The 19,860-nt window shown below is 40.2% G+C and overlaps 1 protein-coding gene across 7 annotated transcripts in view; it reads right to left on the bottom strand.

Annotated features, from left to right (window-relative positions):
• actn4 (actinin, alpha 4) overlaps nt 1-19,860 on the bottom strand; it is a 47,898-nt gene that overhangs the window by 14,802 nt on the left and 13,236 nt on the right. For all 7 annotated transcript variants that reach the window (XM_067508588.1, XM_067508583.1, XM_067508587.1 and 4 more), the window contains exons 2-5: nt 4,589-4,703; nt 3,855-3,974; nt 1,780-1,866; nt 342-429 (exon numbers count right to left, since the gene is read on the bottom strand). In XM_067508588.1, coding sequence (XP_067364689.1) covers nt 342-429; nt 1,780-1,866; nt 3,855-3,974; nt 4,589-4,703 — 410 coding nt within the window. The remainder of the gene's footprint in view (nt 1-341; nt 430-1,779; nt 1,867-3,854; nt 3,975-4,588; nt 4,704-19,860) is intronic.

Raw genomic sequence — 19,860 nt, 5'->3', positions numbered from 1 at the left:
GTTTATGGTAATTTTGCATAGGCTTTTGTCATTTGATGTCTCTTTTTGGACATTTAGTTTCGTTTTTTTAGTTATTGTGTGTATTCAAATTATTGATAATTTCCCTGCATATTGAATATTGGTCAGTTTTGTCATCCAGCTCTGATATCATGAAGTTCCTTGCAGACTTGCTCACCATAAACAAATTTGATCAGGTTCTCACTGGAGAGCTGTACCGTCTCTTGAGGATGTAGAAGCTCTTTCCGTGAACAGTGTACATCCAAGAATAACATAAAATCGTTTAAAAACTAAAGCTAACACCAGTCCTACTTCCTTGCGCGTGTCTGCACAGCAAGTGTTACCTAATGTGGAAGTTCTGCACGTTGACATTCTTGTAGGGAGCGGTCTTCCTCTGGCACCACAAGAGAAGACCCTCCTTCGCTGAGGTCTCTGCAGGGAAGGAGCAAAAGACAGAAGGAGGTCTGCATTATTCTGAATACACTGAAAAAAAGGCCTCTTTGTTTTGCTGAATCAAGGACTTAAATTGTTCCGTTTTATTAATGCTTCACAACCAGACAGAAAAACTCGGCAGTGTGCTAAATATAAACTGCTTCGATGCTCATCAGTGAACTGTAAATTCTGAGGATGTTTTTGTTTACTGATGTGCCTAGACAGAAATCTGAGCTGCATCAGTCACTAATAAGGGTAATGAAAATATGATCTAATATCCCTCACAGGGGTCCACACCCACTAGAGTTAATTTGGCACATACTGTTTTAATTAGCCACCACAGCTATTACAGCTCTAACAGAGGAAATGAATCCACAGTCAACATTTCTAAATCCAAAAACAAACACAGAAAAAAGTAAACAGGAATTGGTGAAACATGGAAACGAGTATTTCGGCTTAATGCGTTATGATTAATCAATCAATTAAACACCTCATTTGCAAACAATGATGTTTTTGCTGCTTTTCCATTTTACATCTAAATTCTACATCCTTTAGTTTAAATAAAAATGTGACACATGTTGCGTTGCCCAGTGTTTTTATAGTGTTCTAAATTCCCAGGATTTGCAGAATTCACAGGGATGTGGTTGGATTTATTGTTGTGTTTCTAACATTGCAAAGTTCTGGAGGGACTGACTTGGTCAGGAAAAACGAACTGACTGCATTTTATCATCAAATATTTTACTGTCCGTCCAATGGATTGAAAAATGAATTCCAATATTTTTTTATGACAAAATAACTCTGTTGCAGATGGTAAAAGTTTCATATTGCTGAATATTTTCACTGTACAGTTACTAACAGCAGTAGTTAAATTGCTATTCTTAGTAGTAGTTACTCATTTATTTCGGTTCATTTTATGTTTTTAAACCTGTACAGCACTTTCTTTGGTCAACCTAGTTGTTTTAAAGTGCTTAACAAATAGTCACAATAGGAGTAGGTAAGGTATATTTGTGACGTGCCTTAAATGGAATTAACGTATTAAAAAAAAGGTGTGTGTGTGTGTTTGTGTGTGGTGGGAGGGGGAGGAGAAATCCCTGAGTTGTTACACATAGTAGTTTCATATCATCATCACTCTTACTAGGCCAGTCATGTGGATCAGACCTGTTTTTATCTTGGCTGTTTTACAGCACTTCAGCATTACAGTGTGCGAGTGTGTGTGTGCACAAGTGTTGAGCCTTGTTACTTCAACTCTACTTCCCACAACACATCCTCAACTTGTAAGGTTCAAGCTGTCACAGCACCTTCAGCTGGGTTTTAATGTCTTCATGCAAATCCAACCAGAGGAAGTTTTACCTTCTACAGAGATGTCCTGGATAGCAAAGCGGAGGATGATGGTCCAGATCATTCCCAGAGTCATCTTGGCATTTCCATCGACAATTTCTGTAACAACAAAAGTGAAGCCATTCTCCTGTTTAATAGTCACCCTGGACTATAAATCTCGTCTATCACTGGTGCTTCAACAATGTTACATCTGCTCTTTTATTTAATAAAGCCAACACACCCACACAGCTACACTTAATGTCCCACCACTGCCAAACCTCCAGGATTTTTTTTTGATGTGTGATGTCTGAACAATGATTTCTTTCTTCGAAGAAATTAATCTTGGTAGAAATAAAAAACAGTTGGTTGAGGCTTGCAAGACAAAGTGGAGAACTGTTTAGTCAGGTGTACAAAAAAAAGGACAAATTACTTTCCGTTCAACACAAAGTGATAATGCTTAGTTTTTGTTTTACGGCTTTGATGCTTATTACTACGGTGAAAATGTTTGATTTCAGGGTATTAAGGAAGAAGACGAAATTATTTTGGTTTTCCCACCACCGATCCGCAGATAATTTGCAGACTAATGAACATACAGACACGTAGAACAGGCTGGTAATTGAAGTGCTGTGATATGTTAGTGAGCCGGCATGTAGTTGGGGTCAGATTCCACTCATAACTCAAACATAAGATCAGACTATCAGACATGTTACACTTTCACCTGCTTCATCTTCCAGTACAAGAGTTACACACTCACTCTTTTTGACACTAGTCACATTCAATAACCACCTCTGACTCATAGTTTTTTAGTTTTGTTTGATTTCTACTTGCTTAAAATTTGTTGTTCGAAAAAAAAGTTGGTTGAAGTCCGTAATGTCATTTGCTTTGTTGTTAACGTCTTAAAGACACCACACACACACACAAAAGGTTTAAACGGTGTCCGACAGGGAGGACGCTCTCTATTCTTATCTCACCGCCACCATTCCTCCATCCTACTCGTGTCATTTTCATTTTTTTAGTCAGTTCTCTGTCAGTTTCCAGCAGATGACCTTTAGTTGGCTGCTTTTACTGGAATAGAGAAAAAAAAAAACGAGTGTGTCCGCAGACTGTAGTTTTTTGAGCAATGCTTCTGCAGGAATGTCATGTTTGTCCTGGGATTAAGAAAAAGGTCACTGCTCTCCAGCTGTCACACACAGCCTCAGTATGATGTAGTTTCCTGGGCCTAGACCGCTGTCCTCCATCAGCAGGACAGGCAGAGAGGGAGAATGTGAGAGTATTAAATGTCCATGCTTGGACCCAGTATAAAAGATCCAACGAAGCGCTTTTGGTCCCAATCTGTGTGTGGTCATATGCGTATCTTCAATAAAATTGTTAAATATGTGGTACAGTATATGACACACAGAAATGGCAGCCCTAGCTGTCACACCTTATTTTCAAAGTTTTTTGGCCTACATTTGTACGATGTGAATACAAGAAAAATTGGAAGAATGTGAAGTCTGAAACTAATGGCATCCGTCAAGTTAAAGATGTATCACTTCACTTGATTTTCTGGAACTGAAGTATCACTCAGTTTACATGGGGAGGAACAGCAGTTCATCTTCTTCAGGAATCTTTGGCTAAATACAGACAAAGTCTACAGAGGGGACTTATAGGTTACAAGTGGAGTGATGTTCATTAAGGCTGAAAAGTCCTGTCACCAGCAGTTTGTCACTAACCAGGTGGGAAAACAGAATGAGAACACATACCATGAGCATTTAGCAATTTTAGCATTGTGTTCAATGTTTAAGAACAGACCTACTGTCTGCTGCTCTGATTGAAATTGCTAATATATGTTTTTCAGCATTGTATTTATTAGATATTTATTGGCACAAAAGCGATTCATCAATGTTCAGAGTTCAGTTAGGAATAGCTTTTAATCCTGCCACCAAATTTAAAAGCCGTTTTTGTCTTGGGGAATAATCGATGTGGATGAATGAGACTTTAGTTTGGGAACCTCAGTGGTGCTCCTGGTTGCTTTAAAGGGAATCTGCAGGTTAAATTTTATTTTCTTCAGATGTTTTTTTTTGGGGTGTGGTTTGGGGGATCTGTTTTGTTTATGAAGACATGCTTACCCTCAGCTCCAATAGAGACCAGTTTCACTCCCTTGCTGGCAATGAAGTCCAAGGCTTTGTTCACATTGTTGATCTTGTGGACCCTCATCTTGCCTCTCTCAGGCTTGGGTAACCGTTCACCTGCAGACACACACACACACACACACACACACACACAGGCATGCAAAATGTGAGCATGTTAGCTCCTAAAGTGACAAAGGCAGTTTTCACAGGGTCACTGGAGCAATATTAGCATCACACACAGCATAAAAACTGAAGGGAATGTGAAAAAGGAAGCTGCATACTCATTATGTGATGCCAATGGGAACAGTTTCCATTCTACAACCTGCAAGTAAACACAAGAAACCTCGAGAGGAACACTGCTATGCACAGTGACTTATCCATAGCAGGGTGTTTTCAATGTGTTTTTAAATGCCTGATCCATAATGGAGAGGGAAATTGGGAGCAACCACACCCTTTACTGAAAGAAAGTACGTGCATTTGTAACATCTGAACCTATTTTTCACTCTGACTGGCAGCTCAGAGACAGCTTTGAAAATCAGACCACTGCTTAGTGACAGATGAGTGTGTGTTGGTGTGTGGTGGCCTGGATGGTTTCCTCTGTGGCTTATGTGTGAAACATCTCAAAACATTAATCAGACACTATTATAGCTATTACAGTTTAATTAAAAACCCTTCCAGAGTGCTTAATTTTCTGGTGACTTCAGTGCTTCGAGGTCATACACATTAATTACCTGAGATGACCTCCAGCAGCAACATGAGTTTGAGCCCATCCCTGAAGTCCTCCTCGATGTTTTCAATCTGTGTACCAGCTTTCCGCAGATGGGAGTTACACCACGCCGTGAAAGTCTGCACGAGAGAACACAAACAGGACACAAATGTGATCAAACAGAGGATGGATTATAATGTTTTTACCAGCTTTTATGGTATTTAACAACTCTAAATTAGGAAAACAAGGTAATAAAATTCAATGGACAGGAAGGGAGGTCAGTAAGTTGCTTTGATAAGACAGGAAGTAGCTAAAGAAAAGGAGAGGAGAGCGATTTGCTGGCAAGCAAATGATAAATAAAACAATGCAAACGTTTCGGGACTCAAGACCCTCTTTCTAAGCACACTGTACATTGTACTACATTTAATTTTGTTGCAAAAAAAATGTTTGATTTATTAGTGCATATGCTCTCATTTTGGCTCGGCATTGTTCTTTGCACTCTTTATAATAAAAAAATACATAAATAAAAAAATATATTAAAAAAAACTTCAACCGTTGACAGAAAGTAAATTATTCCAGGCTCATCTTTGGGCTCAGTCTTACTGACAACTAAAACACAAACACACCCCCATCTGCAATGCTAGAAGCTCCCAGAGTCTGACCAACAATGGCATAAAAAGCCAGAGAGCCAACCAAACAAACACTAGCATTTATCCTGAAAACCTAACAAAGATTCCCCTGTACTATCTGACAACCAGACAGGAATAAAAGTGAACATCTGTGGTACATGTAATAAAGTATCATAATTGAGGACCAAATCACAAACAGATGTCTGGGAAAAGAAACTCACTAGCACTAATCACACACATCAATAACTGGTTGGAATGCATGTTTTTACGCTTCTGGTTAGGCAAAACTCTTCAGAAATGTGTTTTAAATCATTTTATTTTAAAGGAGCTTGTACGACAGAGGTAGGCACAGGACTACGTAGAGATGCTGGAGCATTTTCTACAAGCCCAAAAATGTCCCCCAAAAATCTCAGCTATGGCACATCATCAATCGAAACATCAGAAACTATGACCTGCATTTCTGAATTGTTACATAGTAAGATTGAAAACGCCAAAGTGACCAAAACACGTGCTCAAAGTTTGGTATGCACACACTCTGAAGCTGCCATCACAAATTATGCCAGGAACACAATGATGACAAAATGACAAGAAGCTAAAGCTGACTTGGTACAAGACTGTAGCGCTGCAACAATTTTTCCTTGTACTTGACAGACAAAAACAAACAATATCAGCAGCTCCAGCTTCTTGCATTAGTTTGCAGAATCTCTTAGTTGTACATCTCGACAATAAGTTAAAGTTTACTGTTACACCAAAACAAGAATTTTTATTAATAGCAATTAAAAAGAATAGGCAAGCTGTCAAAGGAGATCAATTGATAATAAAACATAACTGCTTGTTGCATTCATTTAGGTGTTTGTTTTAATGCATTCTATCCCCCTCCCCTCCCAACCCCTCCTGCACTGTGTATAAAAACATTATGAGTGAGTGCTGCTCACTGCCCTGCCCCACTCCCCACCATCCCACTGTGGCCACTGGCACAAAGCACCGATTGAGCCTCATGGATAATAGCACCCTTCAGCACCCCGAACTCTCCTTTGGCCTTCTCTGTATGACCCTCCCCCCCGACTGCCCGATACCAACCCTGAGAGTGGACACGGAAATACTGAGGACAGAGAGGAGGGGGAGATACATTTCACATAAACAGACAAAGTTTGTGGGGGCAGCTGCAGGAAGGCAATGCCCCCCCTCTGCCTCATATACACATGTTTAAGGACAATGCAGCAGGAAGTGGCACTGCAATGACAGGAAGTTTCAGCTCAGTTTAGGACAGTGCAGACAACGAGGCTGCATCCATCACCATCACACTAACTCCAATGCTGATCCCTGCATGTGGTAAACTGCTACCTCATCACTGCATTGAAAGGATACAATCTAACACGTCAACAACACATTTATTTAGAAAAAAAAACATCTGAATGTGCAGCCAGCAAAGTGGGAAACCAAGAGGGTTTCTGTATGGTGGGAACTGCTTTGGCTTCAAGAAGCAAGGTTAGGAATGTGAACTGTATTAGAGAGCAGCAGTAAGCCGGCCAGGTTCCAACAGGGTTTCTGCTGCTGCTGGGATTGGTGACAAGGAGAGGAGTGTTAAATACAAACAACAGGTTGGGACTTGCAAAAAGCCTGAGAACTTCACGCTCTGAGCGACAACATGTTACAGACTTTACAGCTAATGGCCTTTCATCCTCTCCCTCCAAGGAAAGACCTTCACACCGTTAGGCACTCAACACGTCAACTTTTCTTTAACTGGCCTTGTACGCCGCCAAGCCAAGAGAGGAGATTAAAAAAAAATCTGGTCTGTTGACTTCTGTCCAATTAGCTTTTTGTATTAGACAAATTAAGTATGTCTGCCTTATGTCAATCATCTAAAACAAGGTGTGGTGCCACTGTGTGGTTGATACTGAGACACACACACACACACAGGACGGGACGTTGGAGCATTTGCAGCATTTCTTGTCCTTTATATAAATACCTGAGTGAGTAAAATCAGGCAAATAGACAACATCTAATCACCTTTGACTTTACGTCCCAATTAGCTGACAAGCATTGTAGATCTATTTTTATTTGCCTTGTGCAAAACTTTTGTTTTCAGTAAACAGGCATCGTTTTAAATTTGAATCTTCACATTTTAACCCTTTAGTTCTGACCTCATGTGGTTTTCAAATGACTGTTTCAAAGGCTTATTTAAATATCTCCATGTGTACAGTACAATGTTTTATCCTGAAACAGCCCATCTACTTGGCGAACTGATGAAATTACATGTGAACTGACCCTGATTGCTGGAGGGAGCCACCAAACAGGATGAACGCCATTGAAGCCTGTTAAACCTGTCCATGTGTCGGTTGCACAAATCAGATCAGATGGTTCACATGAGAGGATTTCTGACCGGAGCTGAGGACACACAACAAGCTGAGGACCGTGTGGCTTGTAATCCTATCTTGTATCAATTGCATAACTTGTTATAGCTACAGGGAGTTACGGTATTGCAGCTAAAGCTGGACCTTAATCTGATCTCAGGCCTTTCAACTTTTGGCCTTTAAGCCCAATTATGTTGATACATTTTTGATCTGCTTTTGGTCATTTAACACATTGGCTTTAAAAAGGCCTTTAAAGGCTTCGATAGATAAAAAATAAATTAGGATGTGTACCAACCTGATGGAAGTTTAGCTTTTTGAGCACAGATGTCTAAACTAAACAGCCATGTTTTATCTAAACCAATAGCTGCCATTGTCCAATTTTGCAGAGACAAGATTTCTCTGTTGCAGCATCAGTTTGTATTACAGGATGAAAAGACTGGCTCTGCAGAAAGTAGGTCACAGATTGAATTTAACATAACAGCATTATTAGATTAAGTGGAAAAAATAATAATCCATTATCTATTTATATTTCAGTAGTCTCCACTTGAGCATTTTAAAAATGACTCTGTTACCCATTATTCTTGCAATGTAATTGCAATTGCTCACTAAATATCAAGCTCTATGTTGAATTATGGTGCTACACAGCATGTTTGAAAAGCAGGAAACAAGTTGTGGAATTGGGGTTTAAAACCTTGGGGTTTGGAAATCTTAGTTTGATGTTTGCGTCCTGAAGAAACTGCGTGTGTCTGGACACTGTTAAGTTGGCCAACTATTCTCTCCTCAATGCTTTAGTGATGCCTGAATGGGGAGAAGAATTTAAGTCTAATGGGGTCTATTGGGGTCTGCGTTTGACCTCTGTTTTCTAAGACACACCCACCCCAGCACCAGAGGCAGCAGTGTAACCACAACAGTCTTTCAAGTCTCATCTCCAACTGAGCCCACAGGGTCAAAGGTCAAGGTTCCGATCGATATCACTGGTTGAAGAGGGGACCAGAGCAGCAGTTTTGAACTCTATATTCAATCAGTAACGGGGACAAATACACAGTCACTCAAACAACACACAAACACTGTAAACTGATGTTTTCTATGCTAATACAATTTCTGTCACACACACACTTTGCACGTTTTTTTTAAAGTACATCAAACACACACACGCACCAATTATTCCCACACCCAATTTCTCAATGGATGGGCAAATTTCTCAGTACATACGCATGCTAATGGTATGTAAAGGCAAGAGTTTTTTCTCTCCAGGTGCCAAAAGAAACTACACTGAACACACTGTTGATGCTCAACTGCCCTGCATTCCCTGCATGATGTCAAAAGTATGTACGTTTCTACATTACACAACCTCTTGATCTCACACTGACAGTCCCGTTTCTTTAGCATCTGAACATTTCTTTCTAGGTCGCCTCTTCTGTGTGGCTGACACACACACAAGCTGGCTGAACTGTTACATACTTCTCAAAGACAGTCAAAAAGGTCTCACACTTTTAAAGCGTACATCTTATTTAAGCCTTTCATATGTGAATCGTGTATTCTCAGCACATCTCGGGCTTTCACAGCCAAGGTCCACCCACCTACCGCCACACACAAACACACACACACACACACACACAGCCTATGCACAAGCTGCGAAAACACAGTGTAGATGTCAGTTACACTTTCACTTGTCCTGCTCTTCTGCAGCAGCAGCCCCCAAGTAAAACAGGCATCGAAATAGGCAGGCAGAGACATGTGTTGAGGTAAGCTCAGGTTAAACAAAAAAAGACAGGTATTGGTGGCAGTGCTGGGTTTGAATTAAATGAAAATGAAACATTTTGATATCTCACCGTTAAGGCTGGGAATATAAAACATGACAGCTTTTGTCATTTTTTGTGAAAACTTCTAATTGACAATTTGCACCTGGACTGTTCTGTTTGAATTAATTAGGCAGCAGTGTTTTTTCGCTCCACTGAACTTCTGCTGCAAAACTAATTCCGCAAACCCTGCAAGACTGTGGTATGGATATCAAAAGACAGAAAAGAGGAAATGGGAAAGAAGAACCATAATGACTTGCGAATGTTAGGAAGTGACTCAGGAAATGTAGGTTCCTTGATCAAAGGCATATTAACAACTAAATCCCTGCTGCTTCACTGGTGGAGCAGAAAGATTAAATTGGATGTGCTGACCTGTATTAATGTGAATGATGCGTGTAGCACAACATGGTGTCACCGAATTAAAAAAAATAAAAGTACAACAACAGATAACAAGTTGTTGCACCAAAGACCAGAGTTGTACTGCTAGTTAGAAGAGCTATATGTGGACCTCGTGGCAGGACATGCAACCTCAAGGAACTTGGACAGAGCCCTACTAAACTGGACAGACTGTTCCAGACTTAGTTGGGCAAAAACCATGCTTCCTTGGCCCCATGAATAAAGCTCAGTAACTAGTCTGGTCTGGTCTGGCTTGACACAAGGTCTCCTATTCTTAGACACTCAGCAATTAAAGAGCTGAGGCATGCGACGCAGTAGCACGGCTGGTTGTTTTCACACACACTTGCTTTAAGTGTCGCAACAGACTTTTTGGTGTTTGTGTCTTATCATACAAAGCACAAGCGCGGTCTGAATGCATTTTCCTATGCTAACCACGTACACATACAGTACTTGAATGTCTACACAGAATATGCAACGAACAATTAGTTTGGGCACAAATACTAGGAGCAACAACTCAATCATGCTGCTACATAAGCCATTTTTACTGGCATAAAAAAAAACATTTTAAAATCATGACTGCAAGTTGTTTACCTAACTTTGTTAAACATTACCACATCTTTTTACAAACAAACTCAAACAATATAGAACAATGAAAACACACACACAGAAAATATCTGTTCTAGACTTCACTGGTCTCTGCCGTTCGCCCCCAGTTCAAACAACAGTACTGTAACTGGATGTGAAGCCTACTGTGCAGGAATATGACACCGTCCCCCAGGGGCCAGTGTGGGACTGAGGAGGATGCACGGTACATCAGTGCATGTGTGTGGTGACTGGAAAACAGAGAAGGAAGAACCCGCCTTGACTTAAATGAGTGAGCAGCTGTTTTTAGAAGAACAATTTCCCAAGGCTGTTCTAACATTCAAAACACACACAATTGGCAGCATGTCTGACTTTGAAATGATGAATGATAAAGATTAAGTGGATTCAGTGGTAAAGCCAAATGCAGCGGATCTACAGAGACAAGAAGAGCTGGCCAAGGTGTCCACATCCAAAATACTAGTGGTCACCAGAGTCCTGCTAATTATTAATGAAGACAGCAAAGACAGAATGGATGAGAAAGAGGAGAAGAAATCTTCTGCCTGCTGTTGAGTTTCTTCTGGTCTCATTATTTTCTCAAGTCTGGACAGGTAATCATTAACATGTGTGCACAAACACAGACTGAGGGAGCCTCCCTCTTGCTTCATGTGCTGACAGGTAGTCAGTAAAGGAGTTATAATGTGGGGACAATCTTTCACCATAGCACACACACACACACACACACACCTCCCAGAGGGAGCTGACAAACATGTAATTGCTGTGTACTTGTTGGCTGGCCTAATACTCTTCAGATATGCCATTATGTGAGTCAACAGCTTAATGCAGACTGTTTTCAACAAGCTTCATAGGCTACACACACACACACACACACACACACGAGGAGCCTTAATTTAGCAGCAACTAACAGAAACAAAGGAAAGGGAGGATTAAGGGGAGGACGACAGGAGGGGAAGAGAGAGGAAGCACAGGGGGGAATGAGGGGAGGAGGGGAAGCAGAGAGGAGGAGGAAGAAAGAGCAAGAGAGTGACAAAAGGTAGGAAAGAGAAAGAAGAGATGATATCCCACACGTGGCATCATCTCAACTGTTATTCACTACTCAAGGCTAACTATGAGAAGAGTTAAAGGAAAGGAGGATGAGGAGACAAGTGTGGAAGCAGAGTGGACCAGAGCATGACCGTCAATTGTGTGAGTAATCACATGCTTCCTATACCCATTTGGATTTAAACCAGAAGTCTTAAGCTTGGAAAAAAAATATTATTTTGCCACAGCAGATAATATTTAAAGCTCATTTGTCATTTTTACCAGAAACATTTCCCCTCATGAACTATGACTTCAGTCTTATCAGTTACCTGCAAATGCAGACAAACTTAACAATCACAATTCTGGTGGCCTTTACTCATTTGCTACTGTTTTACAAGAAGAGACATAAAAGGAAGGGAGAAAGAGAGGAAATAAGGAAGCAGGGAGGAGAAAGGGAGGGAAAGGGGTAAAGTATCAAGCGATGTGGTCGTTTGTTCATTTATTTATGCCTCTTCCTGTCTTTGTTGCTCGAAAAGACCAGCCCAGGGTCGGATTGCACTGCCCCTGACAGAGACCACTGTATGCACCTCCTGATCCTCTATTTCAGGATCAACAAGGTTCTTCTAACAAAAGAAGAGTATTTTTATACACAATTGATCATGTTATACAGGAAACATAACAGATAATTTAAGTTTGTACTTGAAGAATTGGGATTTTTATACCCAATATAGGGTCTCAACAAAGTATACTTTGTGTTTTTAAATCAAACCCAAAACTTTTTGCCGATGTCAACACAGTCCACATTTAACTATGTGCTAAAGTTTCTACTGGTTTCTCATTGTGAAACATGCTTTAGTTATAATAGGGCTTGTTAAGAAAATAAAAGTGTACATTTTATTTGCAGGGAATCCAACCACAGCCATGAAGTCACTTGACATGCAAATCAAATAACAGGCCACTCCCATATCAATCCCAAAAGGAACAAACAAAAAAAAAACAAAAACACACTGTGAACCCATTTTATGGCCTCTGACCCACTGAGTTTGCGTATTTCAACATTATATAAAGCCATGTCACCCTGCTGTGTGTCAATAAAACTGCTGGTGACTTTGTGGCTCATTGCTTCACTTCATATCACACAGTTCCAGAGTTGCACAATTGCATTTTGACATTGCCCACCACAAAAAACGCTGCATTCTTCTACTAATATACTGCATCTACATTTTAGGATTTTGACGGTCACATTTTTCCACAATGGGGTGCTAAGAAAGTTTAGTGCCTCACGAAATACTTCTTCTGAAATATTCAAGCTGTGGAAGGAATTTTCCAAATATCAGCAGTTAGAAATGTGTTTAAGGTTGGGCAAAGTACGACAGTAAGACACTGCTGCCTTCAAATTTATCATGTTTGGCTAATTGTTTAATATACCAAATTACCACATGTATGTCTCACACACACACCCACACACACACACCCACCCACACCTCTGGACACAAGAGCTAAAGGATATTGATCCTCTTATGATCACTGTGTTTCTAAAAAGCCTCTTTTTTAAAAGGTAATCAGCATAGCAGGTTGTTAGGCAATAAACTGAAGGAGTCCATGAGAACAAAGATCACAGAGTGATAAAAATAAATAATTTTGTTTAAAATCCTAAAAATTCAAATTTTCCTACAGTATAACCCCAAATACAGCCACGAAGGCTGGGGATACACTTGCAACCTTTCAAACCCTGGGTTGATTTGGATTTATGGCTGTGCCGGTCATCAGAAACTAATGCTATGCTTAGACATGACAAAGGTTTCTCCCACGGTAGTGTAATGTCTTCATGTGCAGCCATGTATTCTGCTTTGTGTACAAACAGAAGTTTATAAGAAAGAGATTCCTTTTTCAGCCAATGATGCTGAGTCTGCCTCCTATTCCACTTTTTAAATCCTTCAAACATGCAAGTCTGAACACTGATACTGATGATTTTTTTTTTTTTTTTTACCTACGTGTAGACAAGTATATCTCCAGCCTTAATATGTTGTACAGAGGAACAAAGTCCTGTTTATAACTGTAGTAAATCCAGTAGCACTAAAAAAAAAACTTTACAGACCATTTAGCTCTTGAGATAAGACTTCTTCCAAGTTCACATGAGATAAGGAAGGTAGTTGAAGTCAGTTGCACAGAGTTGTTCTGGTTATTGATAAAATGGGTTTGTGTTACTGGTGGTAATGCTGTTGTGACAGCTCAGTGCAGGGATCCAGAATAGTCAAACAAGCACATATGGCCTGTGGTAAACCAAGTTCCAATTTACTGACCTCATTGGCTTTGAATTCATGCTCAATTTTCAAACTTACTAAACAGAGATCTTTAGGGAGGCTGAAATCAGCCCTTGGGAACAGGATGCGGAAATATCAATAAATGGGCCTCTTGTGAGACAATATTCTTACTATGATGTTTTTTTTTTAAAGCGCCCAGAAAGATTAGGTGCAGCAATGAGTCATGTACACGATTGATGATGAGAAAATTAGCAGTTTGTTTCAAGTTGCTGTGAAGTTCAAATTGCAGTTTGCACCAACTTGAGTTTATTATCATATTATTTCACAACTTGTATTGTGGATTTTTTTATTATTATTTTTCTCTCTCTTTGGCACTCGTTATCTTCTCTTATGCCAACTATTCCATCCACTTCAGTTCAATGAAACAAACCAAATATTTCTCCTGAATTTTGTTTTGTGCCAAGTCTGCATAAGCAGAGACAGAAAGACAGGTTAAGGTAACTGTGAGAAGAGAAAGAATAAAAGACAAGGAAAGGCAGCAGAGTCTGTGTCCACCCAGCCGAACACGACAGAGATGTCAGGAATGCCAAGTATGTTCTTCCTCCCGCTGACTCCCTCTCTAAAAGATCTTCACTTTCTGTCTCCTCAGATGATCATTGGGGGTTCTCATGTAGTCAAGAAACAGAAATCGCCTCATGAAATATCTGTTTCGTAAGTGTCTGACATTGTTTGGCAATGCACGACCTCTGAGAAACTCATTCAAGGGCCTTCGAGTGGTTCACATAAACTACCAAGTTTACTGCATTGAATGGGAAGCCAAGACTGAAAAGACAAGATGATCACATCTTGGAGTAAGGACTGGAGGCCGTTAGATCTAGAACTCCCCATGATTTTACACCGTTTTATGGGGTTTCTTTTGGAATCATTTTATTGGTCATTATTGAGCACAAAAATTTCACATTTTTACAATTAAATTCAGTTAGTCTCTGCATTATTCCCCCCACCCGTGAGGGGAACAGTGGGTCACCAAAGGGGGGTCCCAGGGAGCTACTGCTGAGTGTCTCTATCAAGGACACACCTGGTGGGTAGGATGGGATTTGATCCTGCAGACATCTGTATCCTTGCCTATAGCTTGAGCTACTAGGCCACTTCACTTCCTAATTTACATACTGCAGCTGACATGAAGGAATTAACCGAGGCACCATTCTTGTAGAATTGGAATATTTTCCCACACAGATATATCGGCAGCCTGTCATGCCACATTTATTGGGAGGCAAAATACTTAACGCAGCTATAAAGGAAAAAGAAAACTGGCTGAAAGAAGCAGTGAGGTGAAGATGAATTACATAATTAAATTCCTCAGATAAGGGAGCTGGCATTGCTGGGCATTTCCCCCAGTTTCTCACGTATCCCGCCATCACTTCTTTTTCTCCTCAGCCAATCAGCAGCCAATGAATCCACTCAATGTCTTTGGAGCCACAGTACAGGAAACAGCGGGGGCAGAGGATGTCCTTGCTAGTTCTTCAGGAATGCAGTTTATGAGGTCAACTGTACAAGATGTGAAACATTAACCCCTGAGCAAGTGGTGAAGCCCGTCCGTCCAGTGAGACATTACAATAACAACGTGCTCACCAAGGAAAATGCACAGGAAGTTTGTCAGGGCCTGCCACGCTTTGTTAATTCAAATAACTGAGTTGACTCATGTAGAAAGCTGAGTGAGGTCAGCCGAAAGAAGGTGTCGCTAACGGCAGAATTGCTCCTGAGATGAGAGGTGACTAGGCTGCCTTGAACAAAAATCTCCTGTTTATCTGGTTAATCAGCAGGTTTACTCTACTTTCCCACTGCCAGTTTATTTTCATGGGCCAAAACCACAGCAGAAATATTCAATGCCTTTTTTGTTCATCTATGTTCATGCTTCACATAAGCAACAACAACTCTCACATCCAACTGGGATTGTCGATTGTTACAGCCACCAGGTTATCACACAGAAACAATGAAGTAAAACTGTAAAAATTGAAGAGTTTAAGTCAGTAAGTTTAACTTTATGGATTAATCTGTTTATATAGTAAATCATTTCAAGAAATTGTGAAATACACCCAACACAATGTCTCAGAGCTCAGGGCGATGTCTTCAAAATGCATTTTTGTCCATTGAACAAAATAGTCTCAGTCTCCTCACATGAATACTGTGACTGTAGTAAACAGAAGTTTTTTGAAGACGATGGGAATTTTTCCCCCCCAATCATATGAAGAACACACTGAAATTAATTGAAAATGATGCTGCTATTGGTGTGTTTAAACAACTCACTGCAGGATTAAATGCTGATGCCTGGTTATTTAAAACTAAATAAATTAAAAGTCATCACAGCATAGTATCACCGGCCAGAGGCCCAACAACACAAACAAATGATGATTATTATAATCTCTACCTCATCAACTTGGATCATTGTAAGTGAAATAATCAAATGCCATAAATGATAAAGATGTTGCCACAAAAATCTATTATTACATCCCCTTACTGAACAGTGTGACTTCTGGAAGCCACACCTCAGGCACACAAACCCGTGGAATAGAATAGGTGTGATAGTGATAACAAGTACAGGTGTTGCAATGACTGACAACATTTTACAATCAATCAAGGGCCTTAAAAAAAAAAAAAAAAAACGCCCACAAACTGAATGACTCAACTGGACCGTCATTTCACAACCAACATGTGAGTCTGGAAAGGCTCTTACAGGCCTGAGGGGGAAAAAAACTGACGCACACTGCCATTCATTTACACAAAACACCCCCTCTGCTACTTTTATTAAACTATTTTAACATGTCAGTGACCGTTACCAAATGTAACATCCACTTCCAGTTCCTTCAAATTTAACACAGAGGCATGAAATACTGTCATCACAGTTTGACTCTGTGTTTTATCTAGATAAGGCAAAAATTTAAGTGCCAGCTTGGTTACACCAAAAAATGCCTGAAGGACAAGCCAGGGTGGTGAGTAACCCCTAGAAACTCGACAGCACCTGTGTACAATAGACAGACGGGCACTCAGAACAAAACACTGTGGAGTAAATTACATAAAGCTAACTTTACACCATTCGTTGCAGCAAACTGGGGTTCAGTCGGGGGTTTGGCAGGCCTGATGGCAGCTGGCAGGGCGACACGTCAGCTGTTTGTTTCGCCCTTTTATTAAAACTGGCGGCTGAATCTTTCCAGAGCTCCAACAGTTCTGCACTTCTGTTGTTCATCAGTTGGGGCAGGAGGAAGCGGAATTACTAAATCAAACCTGGCTTTGTTAGAAAGCATACTGCTGTCTTTGTGCCAAACTGACTAATGGTCTCGTGTTGACATTTTCAGCAGGTAAAAGGTCCTCAAACTTAAGACACATGTATGCTATATGTACAGAATATGGAAACACACCAGTCACCATGTCTGTATAAAGTTTAAAATTCATTAGAAAGTAAGTAACTTAAAAATAAATAAATACAAAACTATGAAGGAGGCCGGCTCTAAGAAACCCATATCTGCTAAAATTAATTAAAGTCAACTAAAATTTTATTCAATTCTTGCCAATTACGGACAATGCTGGCCTTAAGACTAATTTAAAAAATTCTTCTCCACATCGGGTTATTAAGGGTAGGAGCTTCAAAAATATATATATTTTTAAGTTGTTTCTATTGCCTGTTATTATGTAAGAATCATATATTTGGAATTGTAAGTCATTGTCATGTGTCATTGATTTACTCTGCATGTGTGTGCATGGACTTAATGATGGGTGTGCCTGAGTGCACGTAATTATAAATTTGTGAGAAACTAGTGACTGAACCATAGTATTCTCGCTATTATGACCGATGATGAATGATGACATTGTCAAACATTCAGCGAAAACTACCTGCTTGCTCATGTAACAGCATTTGCCATTTATCAGTACCATTTCAGACAGGAGTGGCTCAGTCACAGTCGGTCTGTGCTTTCATTCAGTTTCCAAACTAATATCACTGCCATCATTATTATCTGTGGCCTGGCTTGAAACACAGTGCACACACACACACACAAAACTGAATGGACTACATTTACTAGGCATATTGCTGTTTCTTTTAATAGCTCTATATCTTTGTGGACACTTCAGTAAAAATATCATGCAGCAACTGCATCTGATATTTTGGCTCAAATAGGGATTGTTGTCGCTTTGATGCAAAACACTAACTGAAAGCCAGTTTTAAAAGTTTCTCTGTGTCCTCACAGACATCAGAAGAGGAAAAATGCCTTCAGCACATGCAACTGGTCACAGCATCCTGGGTTCGCGTCCGGCCTGGGACGTTTGCTACAACTTATAGCCCCTCTCTCACCTCCCCCATGTTTCCTGTCCAATCCACTTAAAACAAAAAAAACATTCTTGATACATGCAAATGGAAACCTTGCTGATTGTGAGCAGTATGCAAATTTCTTTTAAATTTCAACCACAGATAACTGATTGCCTCTCAGCTCTATGTAAACTGCTGCAGCATTCTCACACACTGGCTGCTTTCCAGGTAAATTTATGTTTGTTTGTAACTAACTCTACCATTATAAACCGAGCATTTAGATTTTTGTTGGTGTGAAATTACCTTACCCATCCTGTTGTTCAATTGTTTTTGTCCAATTGTTTGCAATACACAACTATAAAAAATATATTTTTATCATCAGTTTATAGTGTGTTCAACTACACCTTTGTTTAGCCAACTAATGCTAATAGTGACTAATGGTTTTTACTTGTAATCGTGAGAAAAACTGAAACCAGCTCAACCCTATAACAAGAAGTTATTGGTCAGAAAAGAGAAGTAATTGTGTAAGTATAGGAGAAGTGGGCAACTTGTGTTTTTTTTTTTTTTTTTTTTATTCATCTAGAGGATGGATCAAAAATGAAACCTTCTACTGTAAAAACAATAATTTAACTTATATTTATGCTTTAACTATTCTTTTCTCATCCACACCTCTGCAGGCACACAGAGGCATTTTTCTGGATCGAGTATGTAAAGGGCTGCCTTTGTGTGACTAAACACTACTATAGATAGAATGAGTAAGTGCTAAACTCAGCGAACACCACACAACATACTCAGTTTGGTTTATTTTAATCTTTAATACTTGTCTACACACCAGAGACAAGTCAAAACATGCTTAGCTGGCACCATCGCTCTATCTACCTCTCTGCCAGCACCAATCTTACACACAGCTGATAATTACGGTGTAAAGCCAAGGTCACAGCAGGTTGACACCCCTTGGGAAGCCCTAGTGCTGACATTTTGAACAAACTGGTAGGAAAGGGAGGGGACGAAGAAAGAGTAAGGAGAAAAGAATGGAAAAAGAGGGCATATTTTTTCAGTGAGCGTGAACAAATAAAACAGGCTGCAAGTGTGTGTGGTATGAGAAGCATGGCATTTCAGCAGCCACAAATCTTCATTCTTGGCGCTCCCACCAATACGGGAGTTTGCTGCTCATGTGCTACTGATCTCACACAAAGACTATGAAAATAACATAACATCCATGCACACACACACACACACACACACACACACACACACCTTAGTGAGAGACAATGAAAATCCACAAAAGACAAAACAATGCAAATATGAAATGAATGTGTCACTTGAGAGAGATAAGATAATGCAACTCTGTGTGTGCGCATGTGTGTGTGTGCGTGAAAATGTGGCCTAACAGGAGTTTCAGGACGGCCCAGTTGCCCGGCAGCATTGTCACAGTAAAAGGCTCCTCCTGCCCCTCCTCCTTTCCACCCTTCTAGTGCTTTTACCTTATAAGGCAACACATTTAACTGCCTGTCACAGCGACACTGGTGATGTAAGAGGGCAGCAAGGTGCACCCCCCCACTGACACTAACACACACACACACTAAATGGACAAGCATGCAGAATTGTAAATGGGATAAACATTCAAGCACCCCCTCAGGGTGGCAATACTGTTTCTTTGAAGTTACCTCGCTGCACACCATGTCAGTTTTGTGTGTGTGTTTGTGTGATTTGGTGACCTGTAGGAATGTGAGGAACCCTCTGTGTTTCTGCCATTTCATAGGAAGCAAACAGGAAAAAGAAAACACCCATAGGAGGGACACACATAAATAAGTACAGGCGCATCTTCATTGAGGCACATGTAACAGCATGTTAAGAGAAGTGACGAGTTAAATGAGAAAAGAAAAATAAAACAAAAGAAAATGTGGTTCAAAAAGCAGCTACTGCTCTACAACA

The sequence above is a fragment of the Channa argus genome, chromosome 6, assembly GCF_033026475.1.
Source record: "Channa argus isolate prfri chromosome 6, Channa argus male v1.0, whole genome shotgun sequence".
Lineage (NCBI taxonomy): Eukaryota > Metazoa > Chordata > Actinopteri > Anabantiformes > Channidae > Channa > Channa argus.
The sequence above is the reverse complement of the archived record's forward strand: the minus strand, read 5'-3'. Positions and strand labels throughout refer to the sequence as shown.